At 34.8% G+C, this 23,959-nt stretch overlaps 1 protein-coding gene across 1 annotated transcript in view; it reads left to right on the top strand.

Moving 5' to 3' along the window:
* kto (mediator complex subunit kohtalo) overlaps positions 1–23,210 on the top strand; it is a 104,424-nt gene extending 81,214 nt beyond the window's left edge. The window contains exons 39-47 of the mRNA XM_089647356.1: positions 1,801–1,903; positions 4,526–4,621; positions 5,025–5,241; positions 5,637–5,817; positions 8,130–8,521; positions 18,741–19,015; positions 19,381–19,458; positions 20,419–20,517; positions 22,102–23,210. Coding sequence (XP_089503482.1) covers positions 1,801–1,903; positions 4,526–4,621; positions 5,025–5,241; positions 5,637–5,817; positions 8,130–8,521; positions 18,741–19,015; positions 19,381–19,458; positions 20,419–20,517; positions 22,102–22,209 — 1,549 coding nt within the window. The 3' untranslated portion in view covers positions 22,210–23,210. The remainder of the gene's footprint in view (positions 1–1,800; positions 1,904–4,525; positions 4,622–5,024; positions 5,242–5,636; positions 5,818–8,129; positions 8,522–18,740; positions 19,016–19,380; positions 19,459–20,418; positions 20,518–22,101) is intronic.
* The last annotated feature ends 749 nt before the right edge of the window (positions 23,211–23,959 follow it).

Genomic DNA, 23,959 nt, shown 5'->3' with positions numbered 1-23,959 from the left:
TCATTAATACCACATTAAATTCCACAGGTATGAGCTATTTTACTTCATTTGAAGCTTATATTCAGTATAATAATGAACAGCTTTGGGAAATCATAACAATTGAGAGAGGCGCAAAATACAAAGTGATTTTTTACTTGTGGTGAGTAAATTTTAAAACTACAGGGTTTTCCAATAAGTGGTGTTAACCTCTCAGACAAAGACATTTTTTTACTATGTGTTCCTTTGAGAACTGTCAAAACGTAATAATTTTTGTGTTATTTTCGAGTTTTGCTAAAAGCTTCATAACTCACGTTTTGGGAAACGTAGCCTCATTCTAAAAAATGTTTTGGAAAGATTATGAAATCCACTATCGCATTATGTTGTAATACGTAAATATTTGCGTTTCAAAATATACATTTTATGAAAACGTCAAAAATATGTAAGAATCGCTTAGCATTATTTCAAAGCCGTGAAAAATTTACTTTTTTCTGAGTATCATAAAGAAATAACACTTTATATATTGAAGAAATATAATTAAAAACTATTAGTCACCTCAAAATATTAACCGTCCAAACTAAAATATTTTTAATAAATTATTTAGAAACGCAATAAATTATGAACGAACAAGATGACAGATCCAATCGGCTTAGATAATGCACCTCTACTTTCCATAGATATTCTTGAATACAGACGCGTAGCGTTATTTATTATCGATACTCTGTTTTTTAAATCATGGCAATCCGTATACTAGTGATGGAAATAAATCGATTTTTGTAAAATCTCGCGCGTTTACGTGAAAAGACGTTCTAATGTCTTGACCGCTATTATCACATTTACGTCTTTTGACGTTCTAATGTTCTGAGTGGTTAATAGCCCGCTATTTCGGTAGATGTTACTTTTGAAGCTGTCATTTTTTGACATTTGACAAGTAGAAACTACGCCATTAACAACGCATTGAAATTATTAAAATTCACTTGAGTGAATCAAATGCAAATCATCTTGAGTGATGAGGCCCATTTCCACCTCGGTGGCTTCGTCAACAAGCAAAATTGTCGCATCTGGGGCTCGTAAAACCCAAGAGTTATTGTTGAAAAGCCTCTCTATCCTCAACGTGTGACTGTTTGGTGCCGGAATTGGATGGTATTGATCTGGACAACGTTTACTTTCAACAAGACGGCGCTACGTGCCACACAAGCAACGAAAACATTGATCTTTTACGATTGAATATCAACATAACACCTCGTATTAGAAAACCCTGTATTATAAAAGGGTTGCACTACTTTAAAAAAATATTCGGTTTTTATAAATATGCAGAACCTTTTTCACCTGATCTGAGATTTTTTGTTACGGCTAGAGATAGATGAACTAAGCGAGGAATTTGCGCACTAATGTAAAAAGGACGACTTGCTCGTAAGTGGAATTCGTTTTTGAAGACTAAAATACTAGTGTGTATTGCAGTGCCAGTTGCCTGCAAACCCATTACCGCCTCCCTCCGCACGCAGGTTGGTCCGTAAGGGTTTCTCTGTGTTGAACTATAACCAAACAGCACCGACTATCAAAGTGGTTTAACAAACTGTGCCAAATGACACATGTTGTGCTTGCAGTTTCATACTAATAATGATTTCATGTCTTGTCTCTCCTGTTCATAATATTATCTATAGATGTACTGATATTTCACCTAGCACCATCGACAATTTCCCATCTCATAAAGTAGTTAGTTCCTTTGCTTGGATTTACCTAGTAATCTTTTAATTAGACATGAAGTCACATAGCATTATTGTTATTATTGTTGCGTATAACTAAGTGTGATTTTATTTATAGGTTACTGAGATATCACACTCATTGTCTGGTGAAGCCAGCCAGCTACTACCTGGATCCCCTTCCTCTCCCCCCAGAAGACTTAGACCCACCTCCAGAGAAACCTGTAAGATTTTATAAAACTTATATTTAGAGCACCAGGTTTCAATAACCTATTTTTATACAGTAGAACCCCGTTAATTCGAACCCTGATAATTCGAAAAAACGCGTAATTCGAAATTTTCGCCAAAAAAATATCCACAGAAAATTTTTTTCATGCAAAATGGTTTTTTAATTCGAAATTCGTTAATTCGTAATTTGAAATTTATTTTTGTCCGCACACGAAAATTTGTTTGTGTAATTCGAAAAATTCGATTTTTGCGAAAATAAATCATAAAATTTCGTAAATCTGAATCTAAAAGACAGCCATGATGGTAAAACGCCGATAAGTGTATTATTACGTGATTATACATCGCCCTAATTAGTATTATTATTTTGTAAATCGGAACCGATTTACACTGGAATGTTGTATTTTTTCCAATTTATTTTGAATATCCGGGTTTGAAGGGCCGCGAAAATTCGTTTTACGCGGAAATATATCGTATTTTTACTAAATTTACTTTGAATATCTGAGTTAAAAGATCCAGCGCTACGGAAATCGGCTGCAAAAATTTTGATTCACGCGGAAATATGACGTATTTTTACAAAATTTACTTAAAATATCTGAATTTAAATGGCCGGCCGCGACGAAAATCTGCTGAGAAAATTTAATTTAGGCGGAAATATATCGTATTTTTTTGAAATTTATTATAAATATCTGAATTTAATGGGTCGGCTGCGAAATTTCGATTTACGCGTAAAGATATCGCATTTTTACGGGTGTATTTCAAATATCTGAATTTCACAGATCCGGCGCGGCGGAAATCGGCTCCGAAATTTCAATTTAGGCGGAAATATATCGTATTTTTACTAAATTTACTTCGAATATCTGAGTTTAAAGATCCGGCGCTACGGAAATCGGCCACAAAAATTCGATTCACACGGAAATATGACGTATTTTAACAAAATTATCTGAATTTAAAGGGTCGGCTGTGACTGAAATCGGCCACGAAATTTCGGTTTACGCATAAATATATTGTATTTTTCGAATATCCGAGTTTTAAGGGCCGGCCGCAACGTTAATCGGCCGCTAAAATTTGATTTATGCGGAAATGTGTGGTATTTTTATGAATTTGCTTAGAATAACTGAACTTGAAGGGCTGATCACGGCAAAAATCGGCTGCAAAAATTCGATTTAGACGGGAATAATTGGTATTAATACGAATTTACTCCAAAGATACCACCTGAATTTGAAGGGGCGGCCGAGGAACTCGATTTTTGCCGTCTTTTTTTTTTTTTTTCATAAAATTTCGAATTACGTGGGAATTTGTTAATTCGAAATTTGGTTTTTGATGTCCACTGGATTTCGAATTAACGAGGTTCTACTTTATATATCAGGGTGAGTCAAAAATTATCTGCACTTCCGCCATAACACACTTTCAATATTGCTTAGGTTTTGTACAGCTTGGGAAATTTGATCGCGGCATTTGCCTTTGGGCTATTTCAGTTTAAACATGTCCGTTCCACTAGCAGTTTGCACCAAGGAGAAACAAAGAGCAGTGATCCCTTTTCTCTGGTCGGAGGGATAGAGCTTTATCACGTTTAACCTCTTGAATGTTGGAACAGAAAATCCTCAAAATACCTTCGGCTGTTGTTGGCTAAGAATTGATATTGTTCTCCGATTATCAAATGATGTATCTTATTATTCATATATATATCATGTTTATATCGTAAGACGTTTCCCCAGAATAGCTAACTTTATCTAAAAAAAGAAAATATTTATGTGAAAATGTAAACTGCTTATTTCTACATAAACCCTATACGAAAAACAACAATCGAAAGCTCTTTTCAAAGAAATAATGTCCTTTATATACTACTTTGAAAACTCAAATAAAGTCATTTTTGCGACGCCCCTGAATGAAAATGAATTTTGACATTCATATACAAATTATTTCGCAAGTTGTCATAGTGGCTATTTAGTCCTCTATACAGTTTTCAAAGAATTAAAATTAAAATCGCATTGGAATAAATTCCAGCGTGGATGGTATTAGAGTGCTCGAGCGCCGAGAAGTTTAAAAGTAACACGATTAACAAGTAACTCAAGATTCAGCAAGCTCGGGAGATGGTTCTAGCGAATATGCGAGTTATCATTAGTGAAGTATGTATTGTCTTATTTGAACATCAGTCATGGTGAGATATTGGAACACACTCTGTACAGCCCAAATCTTGCTCTCTTAGACTTTCATCTGTTCGGGCCGCCAAAGGATATTTTGTGAGGTTGTCGTTTTCTCGCAGACTTGAAAATGACTTTGCGTCCAACTGAAAACCTTCTTGGAAGGAATATGCTAGCTTGTGGACCGCTGTACCAGGTGCGTTGAGAAGGAAGGTGACTATGTAGAAACATTATGTTAACGTTGAACCCCTGCAGTTGTGTTAATAAATTGTGTAACTAAAAAGTGTACATAATTTTTGACTCGCCCTCGTACACAATAAAAGTCTCTTAAAGATCTTCCATGGGACCAGACAAAAAAAATTCTTAAGCATGAAAACTTCTTATGTGGTAACCTTATAAATGGGTTTTACTGTACATATATAGAAATTTCAATACCACAGTTCATATAAGTGTACATAATGTATTTGATGTTTTTAGGGATTGGATTCGGGATCCCTAGACCAGAGTCCCACAGGAGTAGGCAGAGGCCGTGTTAGAGGAAGAAAACCGAAAAAAAACAAGGCTAATACACCTGTAAGTATTTTTTTCTGTCAATAATATTAAAGTAGTCACAGAGACAAGTCGTACGTAACACCATCGTTTTAGTATTTTCTGTCTTTTTCGTTTTCATACAAGACGTGTGAGAAGGAAGATTTTTCATCAATATTTTTTTCATCATATCTTTTCATAAAATACCACTGTTTTCTGAACACCTTTTGATATTGATGTGAAAAATATTTGCTATTTTTCCTTTCACCCATTATGATGTTGCCATTTTAAACCTTTAATTTATATGTAAAATGGAGTGAAAAATATGTAAATATGTAAAATGTGTAGTGGAAAATATGTAAAATGTGTAGTGGAAAATATGTAAAATGGAGTGCTGTGCACTCCATTTTTGGCTACACTTTGACAGACTTATCATTAATTTTCATAGGCACCTGGAAACCTAGGACCTGGTGTGATGTATCCCCCCGGAGGCGTGATGGGCCCCGTCCCGGGCCAGCCGCCCCTGGGCCCGCAGATGGTGGGGGGGCCGGGCGGGCCCCCAGGACTGGGCCAGGGAGGCCCGGGCCCCGCGGGACCTCAAGCCTATGCCCAGCCGCCGCAGCAGCAGTGGTTTCAGCAACAACAGGGGTATTACGGGCAGCAAGGTTTGTTACAATTATGATCTTTTTTAAATGTTGTAATTGGTTTTTGTCAAACGCTTACATTTGTGTTGTCATGTTTTTTAATAGAAATTTGACAACATTTAACCCATTCCCAAATTGGGTATGTTTAATAGAGGTGGGCGTTTCTTTTTCCCTCCCTGAACTTCTTCTCCTTGCTTTCCTTAAGTCCCTCCACATGGCATCTCCAAAGATGACATAGGTCCATGACTTATTAAAAATTAAAAATTTTAAATGTTAAAAATATTTTAAAATGTCGCTGCTTGTGTTTTAATACTACAATAGGTTTATGTCTTTAGTTCAATGCAATTCATTACGAAAGAGAACCTCCTCTCTTGCTTTCCCTGTTCTTACTAAAATCTGTTGTGTCATTTCCCCAGTCGGGCGTTTTGAGCGCCCCCCCGTCAACCAGTCCAAGCAGGCCCTGTCCAACATGCTGCGCCAACGTCAGCCCCTCGGAGGCGCTGCCTTCGCACAACAGCAGCAGCTGCCTGGGCCCCACAGGGCGCAGCCCTACGCCCGCCAGCAGCCCAGGCCTATGCACAATATGGGACAGCCGGGGTAAGCCTAAATTTTATTCAACAACTCTCATATTTTAATATCAACAGAAAAAAGAGGGAGATGGGCCTTAAACCATTATTATTCTTCAAAATTATAATTGGTATTATTGATTCACCTACTCTACTGCAACTCATCCCCTTCAATATCCCCTCGCACAGACTCAGAAATAATGAACTGCTCTTCCTCAACCATCATTCGACAAATTATGAATATTATTCACCATTGTCCAGAATGTGTAGACTGGTCAACTCAAGTCAAAACCTTAACTTTTTTGGGATAAGTCCGAATGATTTTTGCCAGTCGCTAAACAAGTGACGGAATATTATAAGTGTCCTGTGGTCCTGACCCACGGCGTAGTCTTGACTTGATTCGACTTGTCACTTTATTTTCTTATATTATATCTGCCATATGTCTTTGCTTTGTCTACCTTTGTCTACTCCTGTATTTTTCTTTTTACTTTATTTGTGTTATTATTTTGTAATTTGGACGATGTCCGTTAATAAATAAATAAATAAATTAAATAAATAAATAAATTAAATTAGTATGAAACAGAGCACATCAACGTTTTTTTTATGTGAATACCGTACAAGACTCCCAACTGCTCCCAACAATCAATGAGGCTCATCCCCAATTGGGGTATGTTGTGTGGTTGAAGGCATTGGGGAGGGCATTACACCAGGGCGATATTGAGAGTATCTTCCACTCTGGGACGTGCCGCAAATCTATTTATTAATTTATTTTAAATTAAGTAACAAATTAAACAAATAAAAATTTACCCGCAACCTCTGGATTGCTAGTCGAGAACCTTTCCCATCAGTTAAGGAGGTCATTGCCAGCACCACGCATATGCACAGTGTTATGCCTTTGTTTCTACCTACGCACCAAATGCATAACTTTCATTACGTAGCTGCTTAGAACTTAACTTAACTTGGTCGTAGCTCGGCAACAGTTAGCACGCTTTAATGCCATACCTTCCTTTTTTTCTATGATCTATCATCGTTAACGTTGGCTAATGGAAACAAGTTAACTATATTTTGTTGTAACTGTATTCTGTTGCTCGTGTGGAACTAATTTCTTTAAAATTGTTTATGTTGTTACGAACTGGGGTTTGCGGGCTCCACGATGGAAGCCAGTGCCGGCTTTTCAGCTTCAGTAGGTAGAATCATGGGACTCTAATTATTTAGCTCAGGTTTTGGGTCGGCAGGGTATGCCTTTACACGGGGAACATTCAACAATTCAAGACTCCACTCCCTCGTCAAATGAAACACCTATATGGGAATGATTAATGAGTGTATTTACAGGTCAACAGGCACATAGAATAACACAAAAAGGGGACACATTATACATCCTAAATTACTCCTGGCTGATTGAATTGAACAAATCTCTTTCTCATATTGGCTCCGTCTGGCAGCCATCTTTAACAGGCATTTAAAGAAGGCACATAGTAGGGCAAAGGTTTGGTGCACGCTTACATGAGTTGTCCCGGGGGATGCAGGAGTTGCGAGGCCAGCGAGATGTTACTTCCAGACATTGTGAGTGGAAACCAAGGTAGTAATCGACTACACGCACAAAACGTTGGTCCGCGTTGGTGCGCAGCATAGATGCGCGCTGCTCCGTGCTGCCCAGTTCTGCATTGAATTTAGTTTCGCGGGGGTTTTTAAAATGTGTTTAGAGATATTATATATTATTTACATTTTAACCAAACACATAAATTTTTATTGTAAGGTAATTTGTTTTCGTACCGAAAACTCTCAACCAATGAACTCAGGGGGGGAGTCTCATCTTTTGCATTAGCCCAATGCATGGTGGCGTCAATTCAAATTAGAATTTGTTTTGAGTTGTATGAATTGGTTCCAAGAAGAATAATGATGTCGCGTTCCCGTGGACTTTGCCTCCACGCAAAATGCAGCATTAGGCTAACGCAAAAGATTCAGACTCACCCCCCTGACCTTTTCAATGTTTTTTTCACTTTGCCATGATCATGATAAACCCTGCAAAAGTGAGTAGCAAATTCGACACAACTCATTGCCCTAAAGGTCAAGCAATCTGTGTGAAAGTGCGTATGTACATTGTATTTGGTTTCTTCTCCATAATTTTTACAATATTTTTTTTTCCTACTTCTCTTGATTTTGCGTAAAATACATAATGTATCTACAATAATATAATGTACACTCCTCTTCCAACCACAAGGTTATGCTTCTCTGGAAGAGTAGTATTAAATATTGTTATTGGAAATTGTAAACCTTATACATACTTTTTCCTTTAATAAATAAAAAATAAATAATAGTAACAATATATTTTTTTAATTCCAGTGCACAAATGGCGCAAATGGGCAGTCAAATGAGTCAGATGGGCGGCCAGATGAGTCAGATGGGCGGGCAGATGGGCGGCATGGGCCAGATGCCCAACCCCAGTCAGATGGGTCCCGGCCCCATTGCCAGTCAGATGGGCCCCGGTCAGATGGGTCCCGGACAGATGGGCCAAATGGGACCCGGACAGATGGCCCAGATGGGTGGAATGGGCGCGTCCCAAGGGGGACAGGGGGGAATGTTTGGGGGGCAGCAGTACGGGATGGGGCAAGGGTACGGAGGGGCCGGGGCGGGGTATGGCAGCCAGCAGATGATGGGGGGAGGACAGCAGGGGGGGCCCATTGGCGGGCAAGGGGCCTCCATGGTGCAGCAGATGGCGCAAATGGGACAGGTTAGTATTAGTGTTATTATTCTAGATTTTTATTATTTATTCTGAGCACGGGCTGATAAAAATCACTGAACTCCTGAACTCAATCAATGCTGGATGCTGGTGGAACTATTTGATCAATAAAGACTTTTGGCCCCGATGCACTGAAAAAACAACTCAAACTTTTCACCACGTTCCTGATGTTCATAGGATAACGGTTATACGTTACACTTTTCATGACATTTGTGTACGAGCTGCCGACCCCTTAGGTCAATTGGACATTGACCCTCCAAAATTTTAAGATAACAATAGTTATATAAAATAATATTTTACAAATCAAAACTGGTCAAATTCTTAATTGATTTGAATGCTGCCAAATAGCAAGCATTTACAGTGGCATGTGGCGAGTAGCGACATCTAACATTTCGGTTAGAAGCTCTACCCATTCTGCATGTATCTGCGCTCGATCAAAAAGCCCGCTGACCCGACTTCTGTCTTTGTTTGCTCCAAACGAGATGACTCTATTGCCTTGTGGCCTAATATTATGCAGGCGAAATTTCGCAAATTTAAGGTTTGATATCTGAGACTACACGATGAATATAATTATGTGTTTGAAAGAGATAGTTAAACAAAGTATAAATGTTGCGTAAAATAAACTTTGTTTGGAATATTCTTTTACCGTTGTCTGTAATTTATGACGAATCGACGAAAAAGATAATTTCAATAAAGAGTGATTATTGCATTATTCAGTGTAAAGAATCTTAAAACAGTGTGGTATTTGTGTTTACCTTTGATGCTTTGCACAGTTAGTGAGCCGTCGCTAATCATCAATCGACCGCTACGCAGGAAGGTTGTCACAGTGCTATTCAAATGCAAGTTTTATTCTCATTCACTATGGATTTAAAAGAAAAATCTCTACACTTCATGAAAAAAGTGAATATTATGATAACTGAACTGTTAACAATTTTCAGTGACCCAGCTAATTTCACGAAAACCCAAATAGTTAAAGTAACACTGAAAACGACAGACCTCTTGGGTACAATAGGAGAAATGGCTGTTACTATGGGAATTGTAGTTGGCGAACTGACCACCTTCAAGAGTCAAGCAATTATTCAGCCACAAGTGTCACCCGTAAATAGTATGACCAACATCTGTGAGATGTCAAGTCAAGATCTAAAAATATTAACATCATTGCTATTAACATCCTCGAGAGCAATTCACATTGGACTGCAACGAGAATCACTGATAATATACAAAAGGTTTAACCTTCTGTGGAGGGATTTGAAAACGCCTTCAATTCAAACGAGATCAAGATACACCGGTTGGGGATCAAGAAACCTGACCAAACTAGGCCCATCAAGATTCAATTCAAAGATGCAACAACTTCCTAATCCATTCTGATCTCACTGGAACAGAGCAAAGTTGAAGAATGCTGTCAAAGCAGCAAACCACCTCACTAATCTACAAAGAATTGAACTTGCTCTTTTACGTAGTGAACTGGAAACAAGAATAAAAAATCGCCAAACCAACATCACCATTATATATTAATTCAATACCAAAAATAGTGAAGGCTCAAATAAAAAACTATCAAAATCCAGGACACTAAACCTATACCATCGAAATACTTAACCACTTAACCCAATGCCTGCCCAAGCAATATACTCTGTCAACTACGACACGCCAAGCTATTTCAGTCTTTTTTAAGTTCTCAATTAAATTAATCTTTACGGCATTCCCATTGCCATTGAGGGCTTTGTTTTTACTAGATGCTCATTACTGATATCTTTGGTACATACTTGATAAGATATTTGAATCCTCGAGTGTGTCCCGTAATGTATTTTCGACATAAATAATAAACACTGACAGAATAATTGAGTGCGGTGAACCGCCATAGTGCTGACTCACTAACACAAATAAACAAAGAGATATAAGATAAACACTCACAGTCATTATGGATTGTATCGAGTCGGCAACGATTCTCTAACTTTTTTCACATTTTATATTTGATATTGCACTAAATTGTATTACATTTTATTTACACAATGTTTTAAAGATTTAAAATTAATATTCTTTTTTCTCGTGGAATATTGTTGAGCATGGCCAAACACATAACGGTACGTTACATTCGCCACACATGTACTTCGTCGCTTTTCTTATTTTTGGTCTAAGTTTAGTGTTAGAGCAAACATAACAGTTTTTATAAGGTTTTTGGGTTTTTTCCTTTGCGGGTATAGGTATCGGCATATGTTTTACTAGCATTTTGGCAGATAACCGTAATGGCACATCTTGTGACGTACATGGACCAACTTCAGGGTGCGATGTAGTATGATATTTTTCTAATAATTGTCTTATCACATATAATTGGAAATCAGGAAAAGTAATGTTTTTGGAAGTAACGGTTTTGTGCATAATGTACGAATTCAGTAAAAATAAATCGATTAAATGAAAGAAAACTTTTTTGTACCACTTAATTGATTTTCTAAGCGAATTTACACTAGTTATCATCATATCCGCTTTATCTACTAAGCCCATGTTTTTATTATAATCTTGAATACAATTTGGCTTCGAAATTACTTCTCCAGTTCTAAAATTTATTTTCCCAGTTGGAGAAACTTTATCATCATGAAGCGTCGTTAACATGTGAATTTCTCTTTTGTCGTGCCATTTTAATGCCATCAGTGAATCGGAATACTGAGAAGTAATTTCCCCTTTCTTCAATTTGTTGAATTTTGGCATGTTTTTACGGTTTTTTCGCACCGTTCCACATGCGTTAGTTTGGTGGTCATGCAAAAATCTGATAGTATTATTGTCCCAGCGTCTGGACGGTGTAGGCCCTCTGATTGGTCAAATTTAAATTGTCTGTTTCGGGTAACTTGAATATTAAGACACAATTCCATACTAAATTAGGATCGCCTCATAATAATACGAGATTTCTTCATAAGCATCGTTTCTGCTCATATAATTTTTGGATAATATCGAAGAAAATATGTTTTAGAAAGTTCATAATCCATTGGATTAATTACATTACAATGAAAATTCTCCACAGTTACGTGATTATGTTTGACGTTTATAAAAATTCACGCGTTTCTTCAAGATGGCCGACAGAGCGCACCTCTGGCGGTTTAAAAACGAACCAAATGCCTGGCGCGAATATTTAAATATGCAGCTAACAATACTTGACTACTTACCATTAACAAGCGTTTTATAAGAAGATTTATTCTGGAAGCTTATCACTTTGTAATGGCATTTATCATTATTTTTTATATTTTTTTTTTCTTATTAATTATATCTGATTTTATATTGGCATGTTTTCTAATTTCTAAAATTGCAAAATTATTTATTTGCGATGCTTTATATCCTGAGTGAAGTATTTTAAGACCTAAATTTTTATCGAAAGTGTGATCATTATTTAAAAGATTATTTGCAAACTCAGATTCACTATTTCCATTTATAGCCCTGCGATATTCTTTAGTTCTGACTTCAAAGTTTCTATTGGTTCTACCTTTGTAAAAGATATTACAATCATCTCAATTGAGTTTTTAAACTCCTGTTTTTTTTGTTTGAATTTTGCTATCATTATTATTAAGAATATATTTCTTCATTGTTATTAGTGTAAAACGCCAGTTGAATGGTACCAGGATTGTTTATATATATATAATTTTAGAAGTATCGTTATCCACAAACAGAATTCTACGCCATTGTTTATTTCTATCTTTAGAAAGACCGTTTGAAGAGAATGTGTTTAATTTTTTTATTTAGTATTTCAACTATCAATTTATTAGAATAACCGTTATTAAATGCTATTTGTCTTATGAATATATTGTTTTATGGTTATATGCTATTTGTTTTTTTCAGGTCTTAAAATACTTCACTATAAATAATTTTGAAATTTTAGAAATGAGGAAACATATTAATATAAAAGCAGATATAATTAACAAGAATTTTTTTATAAACTCTCTTTTAAATATTTTCCCACTCAACTGGTCTTTCCCGTCTAACGATATTGTAATTCCTAATTATTATAAACCCAGCCTACTCTTACTCCTCCCCCCTCCTTCCACTTCTTCTTTCCCAATTGCAATCTATATTTAATTTTTGACTTCGGTGTATACACAATAAAATGTAAACATTATATTTATTTATTTATTGGACAATTTGCATAGCGCCGCTTTTGTGAGATATCACCTCAGGGGCGCTATATTGTAATAATCTACCTTTATATATAGATTTTTACTCTCCTGATGAAGGTGTATATATAATCTAGCATTAAACTTTATTAGATACAGTAACAGTTGTAGGTAAAGAATTACCACCAGTTGGAGTAAAATTAGCACCTTTTAATTAAACCGACTGCTAATGTCATCGCACAATTACCCTCCTTTTATTCATAAACACGGGTACAATTAATCAATATGTAATAATCTATTATTTAAGTCAACTTTGTTAAAACTATCTTTAATTGTGACAAACTAAACGATATTGATTCAACTTATAGACATTGACGGTTGTAACACATATTTAAGCACTGCAAGTCTCCTATGAGCTAATTATATTAGGTACGATAACAGTTAATATCAGTTGTAGACATGTAGTCAATAATAGTGTTTCATTTGAAATAATCCATCACAAATACGTAAAATTTCATTTATTCAAACAACTGTCATTCTTATTATGCGTAAATTTAGAATGTTATTATTAATTAACTCCTTCCTGTTCCGTGTTTTAACAATATATATATACTCACCCTCTCTCTGTGAATGTTCTAATATCTATCTATTAAATGTAACTGTTGTTAATATCACTTAAAATGGGCGAAGCCCAAGCAAGAGCCGCCCGCAGGGCCTAGCAGAAAAAAACCCGCGGAGCGGGTTTTTAACTGCTAGTTTAAATAATATTGGACTAGTGTACCAATTATCTACATATAATTTGTGGCCTTTTCCGAGGTAGTCATTTAACATAGTGGTGACAACAGCTCCTGAAGCCCCAAGACATTGATTGTCAGTGACATCCGTCCCATCTCCACAATAAATAATTATATCAAAAATATAACCTGTCTTCGAGTCGCACAAAATAAACATTTTTATTCCAAACCGATGGCGTTTGGATGGAATATATTGTTTAAACTTAAGACGTCCTTTGAACTCTATAATACTCTCGTCAATGCAAAGATTTTCGTATGGCACCATTGTTTCTTTGAACATTTTTCGAGTGTGATTGACCAGAAGTTTAATTTTATTTAATTTGTCACCAGCAATTTGAGAATCAGGGTCTGACATATGCAGCATACTCAGCAATATCTGGTAACGATTTCTTGCCATCGTCTTGCCAAATATATTACTTGTCAGAAGGGGATCTTTCGACCAGTGCTCTTCTATCGTGTGGTGCTTATTTCTGGTCATTAGCATTGTCACTGCAATAAATATGTAGAGTTCATTAACTGATGTATCTTTCCACCTGCGAAGCCGTGAATGTTCAGAAATAACTTTATTTCTAATAGTCGCTTGATAATATTTGTTTGTCTCCTTGACAATTTCGGCCATTATATTTGTATTTAGAAAGTGTTCAAAAAAATTTATTTCCGGGGAATTTTCTGATAATAATGGGGTCGCGATTATTCCAGATGGAAAATCATTAAATTGATGGATGATTGGTTTAAAATTTCCGGAATTCACAGTCCAATTTCCTGACGAAGTTCTTTGGGTAACTTCAGTCTCCATAGGCTCATCTTCATTGTCACTAAGTTGCGTTATAATATCTGAGTCATCATCACTCTCCTCAATTTCAGAGTCAATATCGAGGACGAATTCTCTTATCTCTTCTTCATTGAGATCGCGTCTTGACATATTTAGGGATATTAAAAATAAAGTTTCAAAAATGATTGTATAAAAGTACACACAAAAAGAAATATCGAACTAAATTTAAAAAAAATACGCAAACTAAATTCTCAATTCGGGAATAAAAACTCAAGTCCACATTTCCGCCGAATATTAAAAAAACTTTTAGAACCACACCACAGAGAACGTAATAAGAACCACGTGACATCCACACACACGACGCTGCGATGGCGGGAGAATCAAACGACTGCGTCAAGAAATCTGTTGACCTTTTTTGGATGCTGCTTTTCGTAGTATAAACAATTAAAATTATCATATTTTACCAGAGATGTCGCAAAGAAACAGTTCATAATATTTTACAAAATAATATTTAGCCCCATCTACCGTTAGAACTTAGAAAAATCATCTTCGAAACATTCATACTGGCGATTTACGTGATACGGCGTAGATGGCAGTTGTGGCACGGATCGTTCGTACGCCGATACGCGTAAATGGCAGCGATTGGGTTAATGCTAGGGTTTTTTAATAAAAAGTATTTTTTAAATGTTTTATTCAACTGCAGGCAAATTCATACTGAGTAAAATACATCGCTAATTTTCACGAGCGTTACTCGTGTTAGTTAAAAATAGAACCCTGCAAGTCAAAACCGGCGAATGTCACTCGGGCTAGCAGAAATTGGAACGCATTTAGCATGCGAGCGTGACTCGTTTAAAAGCATGAAGTGGTTTATAAAAAATACTAAGGACGGGTTGTTTCTGAGAATTTGAACAATTCATCAAATTTCAGAGTTCATTTTCGGGTTCTGTGAAAGACTTATTCAAGTTCTGTTATTATATCATTGTAGGCTAGTTGCTTGACAAAACTGAAATAAAAACAGAACTTGAAAAAATCTTTCACAGAACTTGAAAATGAACGTTGAAATTTGATGAATTGTTAAAATTCTCCGAAACAACCCGTCCTAAGACAACCTTAGTACTGACTGAAACATGGTTAGATCTGTCCATCAATACAGTAACGTTGAACAATTGTTTGCATTTGTGAAATGTAAAAGAGAGAAAATAATAATTAGTTCTGTATATATACCCCCTTGGCCAACATTGTTGTATATACAAAAAATACTAGAACCACATTCGCTCAACGACAATTCTGGTTCATCCCCCTAAAATATACAACATTCGTTCATGCCCCTAAAATATACAACACATTGAGCACCGATATAAAATCAACTAATGAGATATCCCTCTTTACTATAATTGTTCAACGCTGGATATTTGAAAGGGGGCGAGAATTCTGTAAAAAATTTCTAAAGACTTTCTAAAACCATTTCAAAAAATGAATTTAAAAAATATATATATATTATATTGTATTATATTCTCCTTTTTTTTTTTAATTCTTCCAATTTTGTTGTCCGGGTTATCTTCCCCATAGGAAAAACTAAACCCTTCCACTCACTTTTCCACAAATGATCAGCTAGTCAATCAACACTATGTAAGTGCATTATATAAGTAAAATAAATACAAAACAATACAAGAACAACAACACGTCAACTCACCAGAGATCAAATGGGAAAAAAAATTCACCGGCTCCAGATATTTTCATATCAGAGGGTTCGGCTCGGTAGAACTTCTAACAGGGCCTATAAATCCTACTGATCCCTCAACATAAATATTTAAAAAATCTTTCGTTATCCTACATGTATTCAAAATGACCGACTTTTGCATCTTTATATATGTATAAATTTTTTGATAGATCTAATACGCCTAAATTTTTAATGAGAGAGCTAGGTATAATGCCAGTAGCCGAAATAACGAACGGTAATATTTTTATAGTCTGAGAATGCCAAATTCTTTTAATCTCATTTCCTAAATCTGTGTATTTTCTTATTTTTTCATTAACCGATTTTTGAATATTACAGGAATTTGGAATAGCGACATCAATGATATAAGTTATTTTTTTAATTTTGTCATGTAAAACTATATCGGGTCTATTTTGTCTAATCGTTCGGTCTGTTAGTATAGTTTTATCATAATATTTTTTATAAAATTCGTTTTCTAAAAATGAATTTGGTTCGTATTCATAATATGGTATTATATTACGGCAGTCAATCAAGTTATGTTTAATTACCAAACATTGGTGAATTATTTTTAAAACTTGATTGTGCCTAAATGTATACTCGCACGGTGCTAATATAGAACATCCCGAAATAATATGTTCTATAGTTTCCGGAAAAGCCAAACATTTTCTACATAAATCATCAATTTGATTTGTATCTTTGATTATATGCTTCCTATAATTGTTAGTATTAATGACTCTATCCTGAATGGCAAGCATAAATCCTTCTATTTCTGCGCTCAACTCTCCAATACTCAACCATTTGTTTGACGAAAATTTGTCAACATTTATTTTGTTTGGTTGAGATAATTGAAGTGTTTTGCGTGTAAAATTTTATTTGACCAGGAATCTAATAATTCCTGGTTGGGATTTATAAAAATGTTGGCATTCTCATTGTATAAATTCAAAGGTGTAATATTTCTATCTGCCTTGCAAATTATTTTGTGCATTTCTGAGCTATGAGCTTTCCTATGGAAAAAAGTTCTTAGCATTTCTACCTGATTATGATTCAAAGAAGTTATTTTGACTATACCTCTACCTCCTAAATTTCTAGGTAAATTAACTCGTTCTATAGCTGAATTTGGATGATGGCAATTAAACTTTGTTAGCGTAGTTCTAATTAATCTTTCTAAGTTATCTAAATCTGTATTGGACTATTTAATTATGCCAAATGAGTACGTTAATAGAGGTATTGCCCAAGTATTTATTGCTTTTACTAAATTTTTAGCAGATAGATTGCATTTTAAAATTTTCCTGATCCTAGTTTGAAATTTAATCCTTATATCATTTTTAATACTAGTATGGTTTAATCTATTTGATTGTGGGAATCCTAAATACTTATAAACCTCATCCCTTTTCATACTAGTAATTTGGAAATTTCTAAATATACTCTCGTCCCCATCTACAATTTTGCCTTTCTCTATATGGATCTAATATTATTTTAACACTTTTTATTATTATTATTATTTTATTTTTTTTCACATTGTATAATTTGTATGACTACCATAACACGGGCATAAGTCTAGTATGGTAGTTGAAAATTGTAATATCTAAAAAATCTATAAAATAAATGAAAAGAATAAATAAATATAAAAACCATTATGAAGACGTAGAATTAATTAAAACAAAATATCCTGAAGCCAAATTTATTGCTGTGGGCGATTACAATCTTCCAAACATAAATTGGGATTTGCATGATCCCGAATTGTCGGACACTTGTAACACAGCTGTCTCGGAAAATGAAAGAGTAATACTCAACCTGTCAGTATACTTAAACTCAACTCAACATAATCTTAAAAGAAACATTAACAATCGTATCAGCCGTAGATGAATGATTCGTGAGTACATATCTATATTGTGACCAGTGCACTTGAAGTGAAATGACACTAAACTGCGCTATATAAATTCCATGTTATTATTATTATTATTAGTGGCGGCTCGTGACTTTTGGGTGTACTAGAATGCTAAATTTGAAAAATTCTACATTATTAATGTTGTTTAGTACAAAAGGTTTTTTTTATTTTTTTAGAAAATTCGATTTTTTGTATGAAGATTTTCAGGAAATTTCAGTTTGGCCGTGCGCCGCTAGGATTTCCTGAAAATCTTCATACAAAAATACCGAATTTTCGAAAAAAAAAATACAAAATCGTTTTCAGCAACAATAACATCAATAATGCCATTTTTTGTCATATTAGCACTCTAGTACACCCAAAAGTCAAGTTAAGCAAGTTACATATCATATTTTTATTCATTGTATTGAGTACAAGATCTCACTGTTTATTTATATACACGCTTATAAGAGGTGTTTATTATTTACACAATTCTCATTTAGAACTTTTCAACTTGAAATATGATAATAATATTTGGCTAATTTATACAGCGCCGTTTTTGTGAAAAATCACCTCCAAATTCAAGTTCAAATATATTTATTAAATAATGAATCTTTACTTATTATACACCTTCCTATAAATATTTACTGTATACCTCATATATCGTAAGTCAGTTATTTAAGATATATATGGTAATATATAATACATATTTTTTTCTTTCCAGTATTGTATTACTTAAACAGGATCTCCATTTGCTTTTTTTCCTATATCGATAATACATACTTATATTTTAACCTTTTTTATTTTCAGGGTATGGGTCAAGGCGTCAATCAAATGGGACAAGGCATCAATCAAATGGGGCAAAGTATCGGCCAGATGGGTCAGGGAGGACAGATGGGTCAGGGTGTGGGCCAAATGGGTCAGGGTGTAGGTCAAATGGGTCAGGGTGTCGGAGGTATGGGCCAAGGAGTAGGGGGGATGGGTCAAGGTGTGGGGGGGATGGGTCAGGGTGTAGGTCAGATGGGTCAGGGTGTGGGCCAGATGGGTCAGGGAGTCGGTGGGATGGGGCAGAGCGTGGGGGGAATGGGTCAAAGCGTGGGGGGGATGGGTCAGGGCATGGGCCAAATGGGACAGGGGGTCAACCAGATGGGGGGCATGGTGCCCATGGCTGGACAAGCGGGGGCCATGGGGGGTCAGGGCCAGGGCAGTGGCATGGGAGGATTCCCTAATCAACAATCATTCCAACAAGTGAGTTGCTCTGTTCTAGATATCACTAATGAAACCTTATATTTTCACCACAACATCTATGGTCTTATAATATATGAAATTGCAAAAGAAAATGGCGCTATACAAGTCATCCAATTATTATTATTATTATTATACCAGTTTAATTTTTTCAATTATCCTCGATAAGCGAAAAATGTTTTGACTATTTTTGTATTAGATGCAGTTACATACCATGATTATATGAAACAATAAAATAAATATATAGATTATATGAAACAATAAAATCACATACCTACTTATCATTGATTTATCATTTTTTAACTTATAGAGACTTTCAGCGACAGAACACTTGAACATGTGAACTTATTTGTTGTTTGTATTTCCAGAGCATGATGGGAGGTCGAGGGGCACAAGAAGCTGCCTACTTAGCCCAACAGAGACAGAATACAAGGCCATACATGCAGGTAACAAACAAATCTATAATATCAAACCAACTACTATAAAAGACTGAAAGGTTGTCCGATGACTCTTTGTGATCCCTTTTACTAGAGATAATACATCCTAATATGATATTATTACTACACTGACAGCCTTACTGATAAAACAAACACTAATCAACCATTAAACGGTGTTTTAGTTACACTTTAAATAAAGACTATAAGTTCTGACTTGAAATCATACTAATAAAGGCATTTGACTGTGTAGTTAAAAGAAATTGCAGCCTGGCAATGTGAATAGATTTTCAGATAAAACGCGTTATGTTAATGACGCATAAGAGCCAATTTTTTGTTGCTATTATGTATGGCAAAAATCTGCTTACAATGACAAAGTTTTCAATAACAAGCATGAAATTCATTAATCACAAAATTAAGTTGAGAGTCAACGCTGAACACAGCTAAACATGCCTCTTCTTCTGTGTAAGCGATGCGTAACTTTCCATGAAATCTACACACCTGTTAAACATCAGTTTAGTCTGTGTGTTGTTTATTAGTAAGGTTTTTACATAAACATTTGTGTAAAATTTAAAACAAGTTTCTTAGTAAAACTGTTAATATTTATATATTATGTACTAACTGTACCACACCACACGTTGCTCTGGCTCAGTATGTCTGTGCAGATACAGAAACAATAGCACGTGTTGCTTTTACATCCAACAGATGGTGCTGTTAAAAAAAAAACTGTTTTTACCAGTCACAGGTAAATTTTTTTTTGTAAATTTATTTTACTATACAATATAAGTATATAAAAACACGCATATTCGAATGCAACGTTGTGTCAAAATTTCAAAGTAATTGGTTAAGAATTTTCGGAGATTTAAGATTCAGAACAAAGGAACATTTCCATTTTAATTTGTATAGAAGACAGATTCTGATGAAAACAGCAAAAGTGAGTACTTTTATGACAGAATTGATGTGTTTTTGCAGGGAAGCAACGTTCCGATGGGAGTGGGGGGTCTAGGGGGCCCCGCCCCACCGTATCCTCGCGGAGCCATGCCTAACCAGCAGAACCAGCAATTCCAACAGGTACGCATTCACACCAAGCACACAACATAAAACTACAATTAAATCCATATTTTCTTTTAAAAGTTTTGTAATATTTAATTAAATAATAATTAGTCAAACATATTTTGTTTTGTTTTTGGTCCGGCGACTTATTATGATATATTTTTCCAACCGATTGAAAAAAAACACCCTTCAAACTCTGCAAAATATGGAGAATGTGAATATTCAAAACCCTTATCATACACTTTGGCCATTGTGACGGTTGACCTGTTGCAGAGAAAGATAACTTTTTGCGTGCTAATCTAGGCCATTTTTCCTTCAATGCTCCTATAATACTAAATAATAATAATAAATAATACTGATAAGGTACAATAATCTATAATCACTAAAAATATTTTAATTATATCTTGTATCATATTGTACTGTGTGTAAATCTAAAGGAATAAATAAATAAATCTTCCCAGTTTCAAAATAGTCCATCATGATGATACCTTGGGAATAAGTCCCAGGCCCAGAGATCACTCGACATTAATAAGAATATTTGGCTGATTTGTATAGCGCCGTTTTTGTGAAAATTACTTCAATGTCACCTAACCCCTAGGGGTCTCGACAAAATAATATGTCATCAAATAATCCCTCACGACATTCAATTTCAAATAGATTGCTATTTTAGAATGTATTTCAAATAATCTCGCACGACATTCAATTTCAAATAGATTGCTATTTTAAGATTGCTATTTTAGAATGTATTTCAAATAATCCTGCACGACATTCAATTTCAAATAGATTGCTATTTTAGAATGTATTTCAAATAATCCCGCACGACATTCAATTTCAAATAGATTGCTATTTTAGAATGTATTTCAAATAATCCCGCACGACATTCAATTTCAAATAGATTGCTATTTTAGAATGTATTTCAAATAATCCCGCACGACATTCAATTTCAAATAGATTGCTATTTTAGAATGTATTTCAAATAATCTCGCACGACATTCAATTTCAAATAGATTGCTATTTTAAGATTGCTATTTTAGAATGTATTTCAAATAATCCTGCACGACATTCAATTTCAAATAGATTGCTATTTTAGAATGTATTTCAAATAATCCCGCACGACATTCAATTTCAAATAGATTGCTATTTTAGAATGTATTTCAAATAATCCCGCACGACATTCAATTTCAAATAGATTGCTATTTTAGAATGTATTTCAAATAATCCCGCACGACATTCAATTTCGAGAGCAACTATGTTAATCTTTTAAATGAAAAGGCAAAGCCTGGTGTTTTCTCTTTCCACACGTTTTAAATCATAATGTACACCAGTTCCAGCGAGAGCTCTTACTGATGTCATCAACGTTCATCCTCTTCTTTCTCACGGGTTTTGTTTGAAAATGAAAAGATAGAAATTGCTAGAACAATGACGTCACATACAATCTCTGGCTGGACAAGTATATCTCACCGTAATACAAAATTAGATACCATGACTTTTACGAGTCCTTGTCAGACTGGGAGAAATATCTCCCAAAGAGACTAGAGATTAATTGGACTTGAATAGTCGTTGAAATAATCCAATAATAATAATGTATGTATGTAATTGCAGCAAGTGAGCCAGCAGCGCATTCGCCAGATGATGGCTCTACATCAGCAACAACAACAGCAAGGAAACCAGTCCATGATGTCCCGTCAATACCAGCCCCCGCCCTATTAGGCACATCACCGCATCAAATCATTTCACCGCATCAATCATTTTATATATTTCATATTTTACAAACAAAACATCAGAAAAGTGTGTCATATATATATTATAAAATATATTATTACTAGAGGTGAGGAATTTTTTGCCGATTTTGAGACAGTTGCAAAAAACCGTTTAGAACACATTAAATGTAACCAAAATTATTACATTTTTTCGCTTTACATGGCGTCCGGAAACGCGCAGTACAAGCGGGAAACTGGTGAACCAAAAAAAAAAATTTCTGTTTTAAATTTATGATATTTTAAAAAAAAAATTTTAATCACTGATAACAAGGGTTAAAAAAACTTTTAGAGCGGTCTTCTATGCATTTCAATAATATACATTACATTAACGAAAACGAAAGCTCAAATCAATCACAAAGTCGACTCCAAATGTAATATGCTTGTATTTACTAACTAGTAAGAAACTTCCCTACACCGTGTTATAATATTTAGCATAAAATGAATGTTTAAGGTGTTCCAAATGGTTTTTCGTGACTATAAGTCAACAAAAAGTTCCAGAGCGGTTTCGCAACTTCCCGACTCATAACAATCTTCATCTAGTAAAAATAGTTTGTTTTATGTATTTAAGTAAAACAAATCTCTTATTGTGAAGATGATTCAAACAACTATTATATGTTCAAATTAACAAAGTATCTTACTAAATTATTTTTTTAGATTTAAAAGGGTATTCATGGATGTGCGACTATTACCGTGCATAAAAACAATTTCCATTAAAATGATGCATTTAAAAGGTACAATCTTGTTTAACAATACATGAACACCAAAAGTAATAAATTCAAATATTGTTGAGGTTGTCTCATTGTTCCCTTTAAAATATTATGTATTATTCTTTAATTAAATTATTGTTAGCACGGTAAATAATATTAACTATGTTTTTTTTGTATTACAGATCTTTTATCACATGACTGACTAACTGAAACTGTATTATTTTTAGTTCAATCTTAGATTAAGTGAAAGGTTATTGTATATTGTATTAGATAATTATATTAATTACTTTTCAAACTGATTCTTGAAAAGCTATTAAAACTGTGACCTTGAGTGACATTTTTCATTGAATCTCTAATAAAAAGGTTAGAGTATTTGTGGGTTTTTTCACTTATCCCTTTTTATTTGCATTTAATTTATGTTTTCAGTACTACTTTGAATTCCGGAATAGCCGCATCCTTGACCGACGGCTTCCGTGGTCGTAAGGTCCTAGACTATAAATCTGGAGGTCGCGGGTTGGAATCTCACTACCCTCATGCCGTAGTCCCACTCTGTTGGCTCCAGACAGTTGGACGCAGTTCGGGCTCTTGTTATTTTAATCCTTGAATGGAAGGCTGTTGGGGACCTGCCTATTGTCCCACTTTAGATTCCGAGATTCCTGACTGCCAAGGATTGATTGATTGATTATTCAAACCACACAAAGCTAACTGTATGTTTGGTTCCTTCCGGGATGTCATTTCGTACCGGTTCCTTCCTTTCCTCAACAAACTTAAATCTGTTTAAAATTTGGAACATTTGCAAGAAATTTGTGCTTTCTTTTTGGACCTAGAAGAAGGATTCGAACTATTGGATGTTTTTGATGTTGTATTTATTTATTTATTCAAAAAACAGTTTTTAACATAAAAAACATACTCTGCACATCTCACTAGGGCATTCCTGTATCAAGATGTGCAGCTTTACAATTATATCATTTAAAAAAAATACATATATGTAAA

The sequence above is a fragment of the Hesperophylax consimilis genome, chromosome 26 (assembly GCF_061612785.1).
Source record: "Hesperophylax consimilis isolate HC1 chromosome 26, BYU_Hcon_1.0, whole genome shotgun sequence".
NCBI classification, from domain to species: domain Eukaryota; kingdom Metazoa; phylum Arthropoda; class Insecta; order Trichoptera; family Limnephilidae; genus Hesperophylax; species Hesperophylax consimilis.
This window is presented reverse-complemented; position numbering and strand designations above follow the sequence as displayed.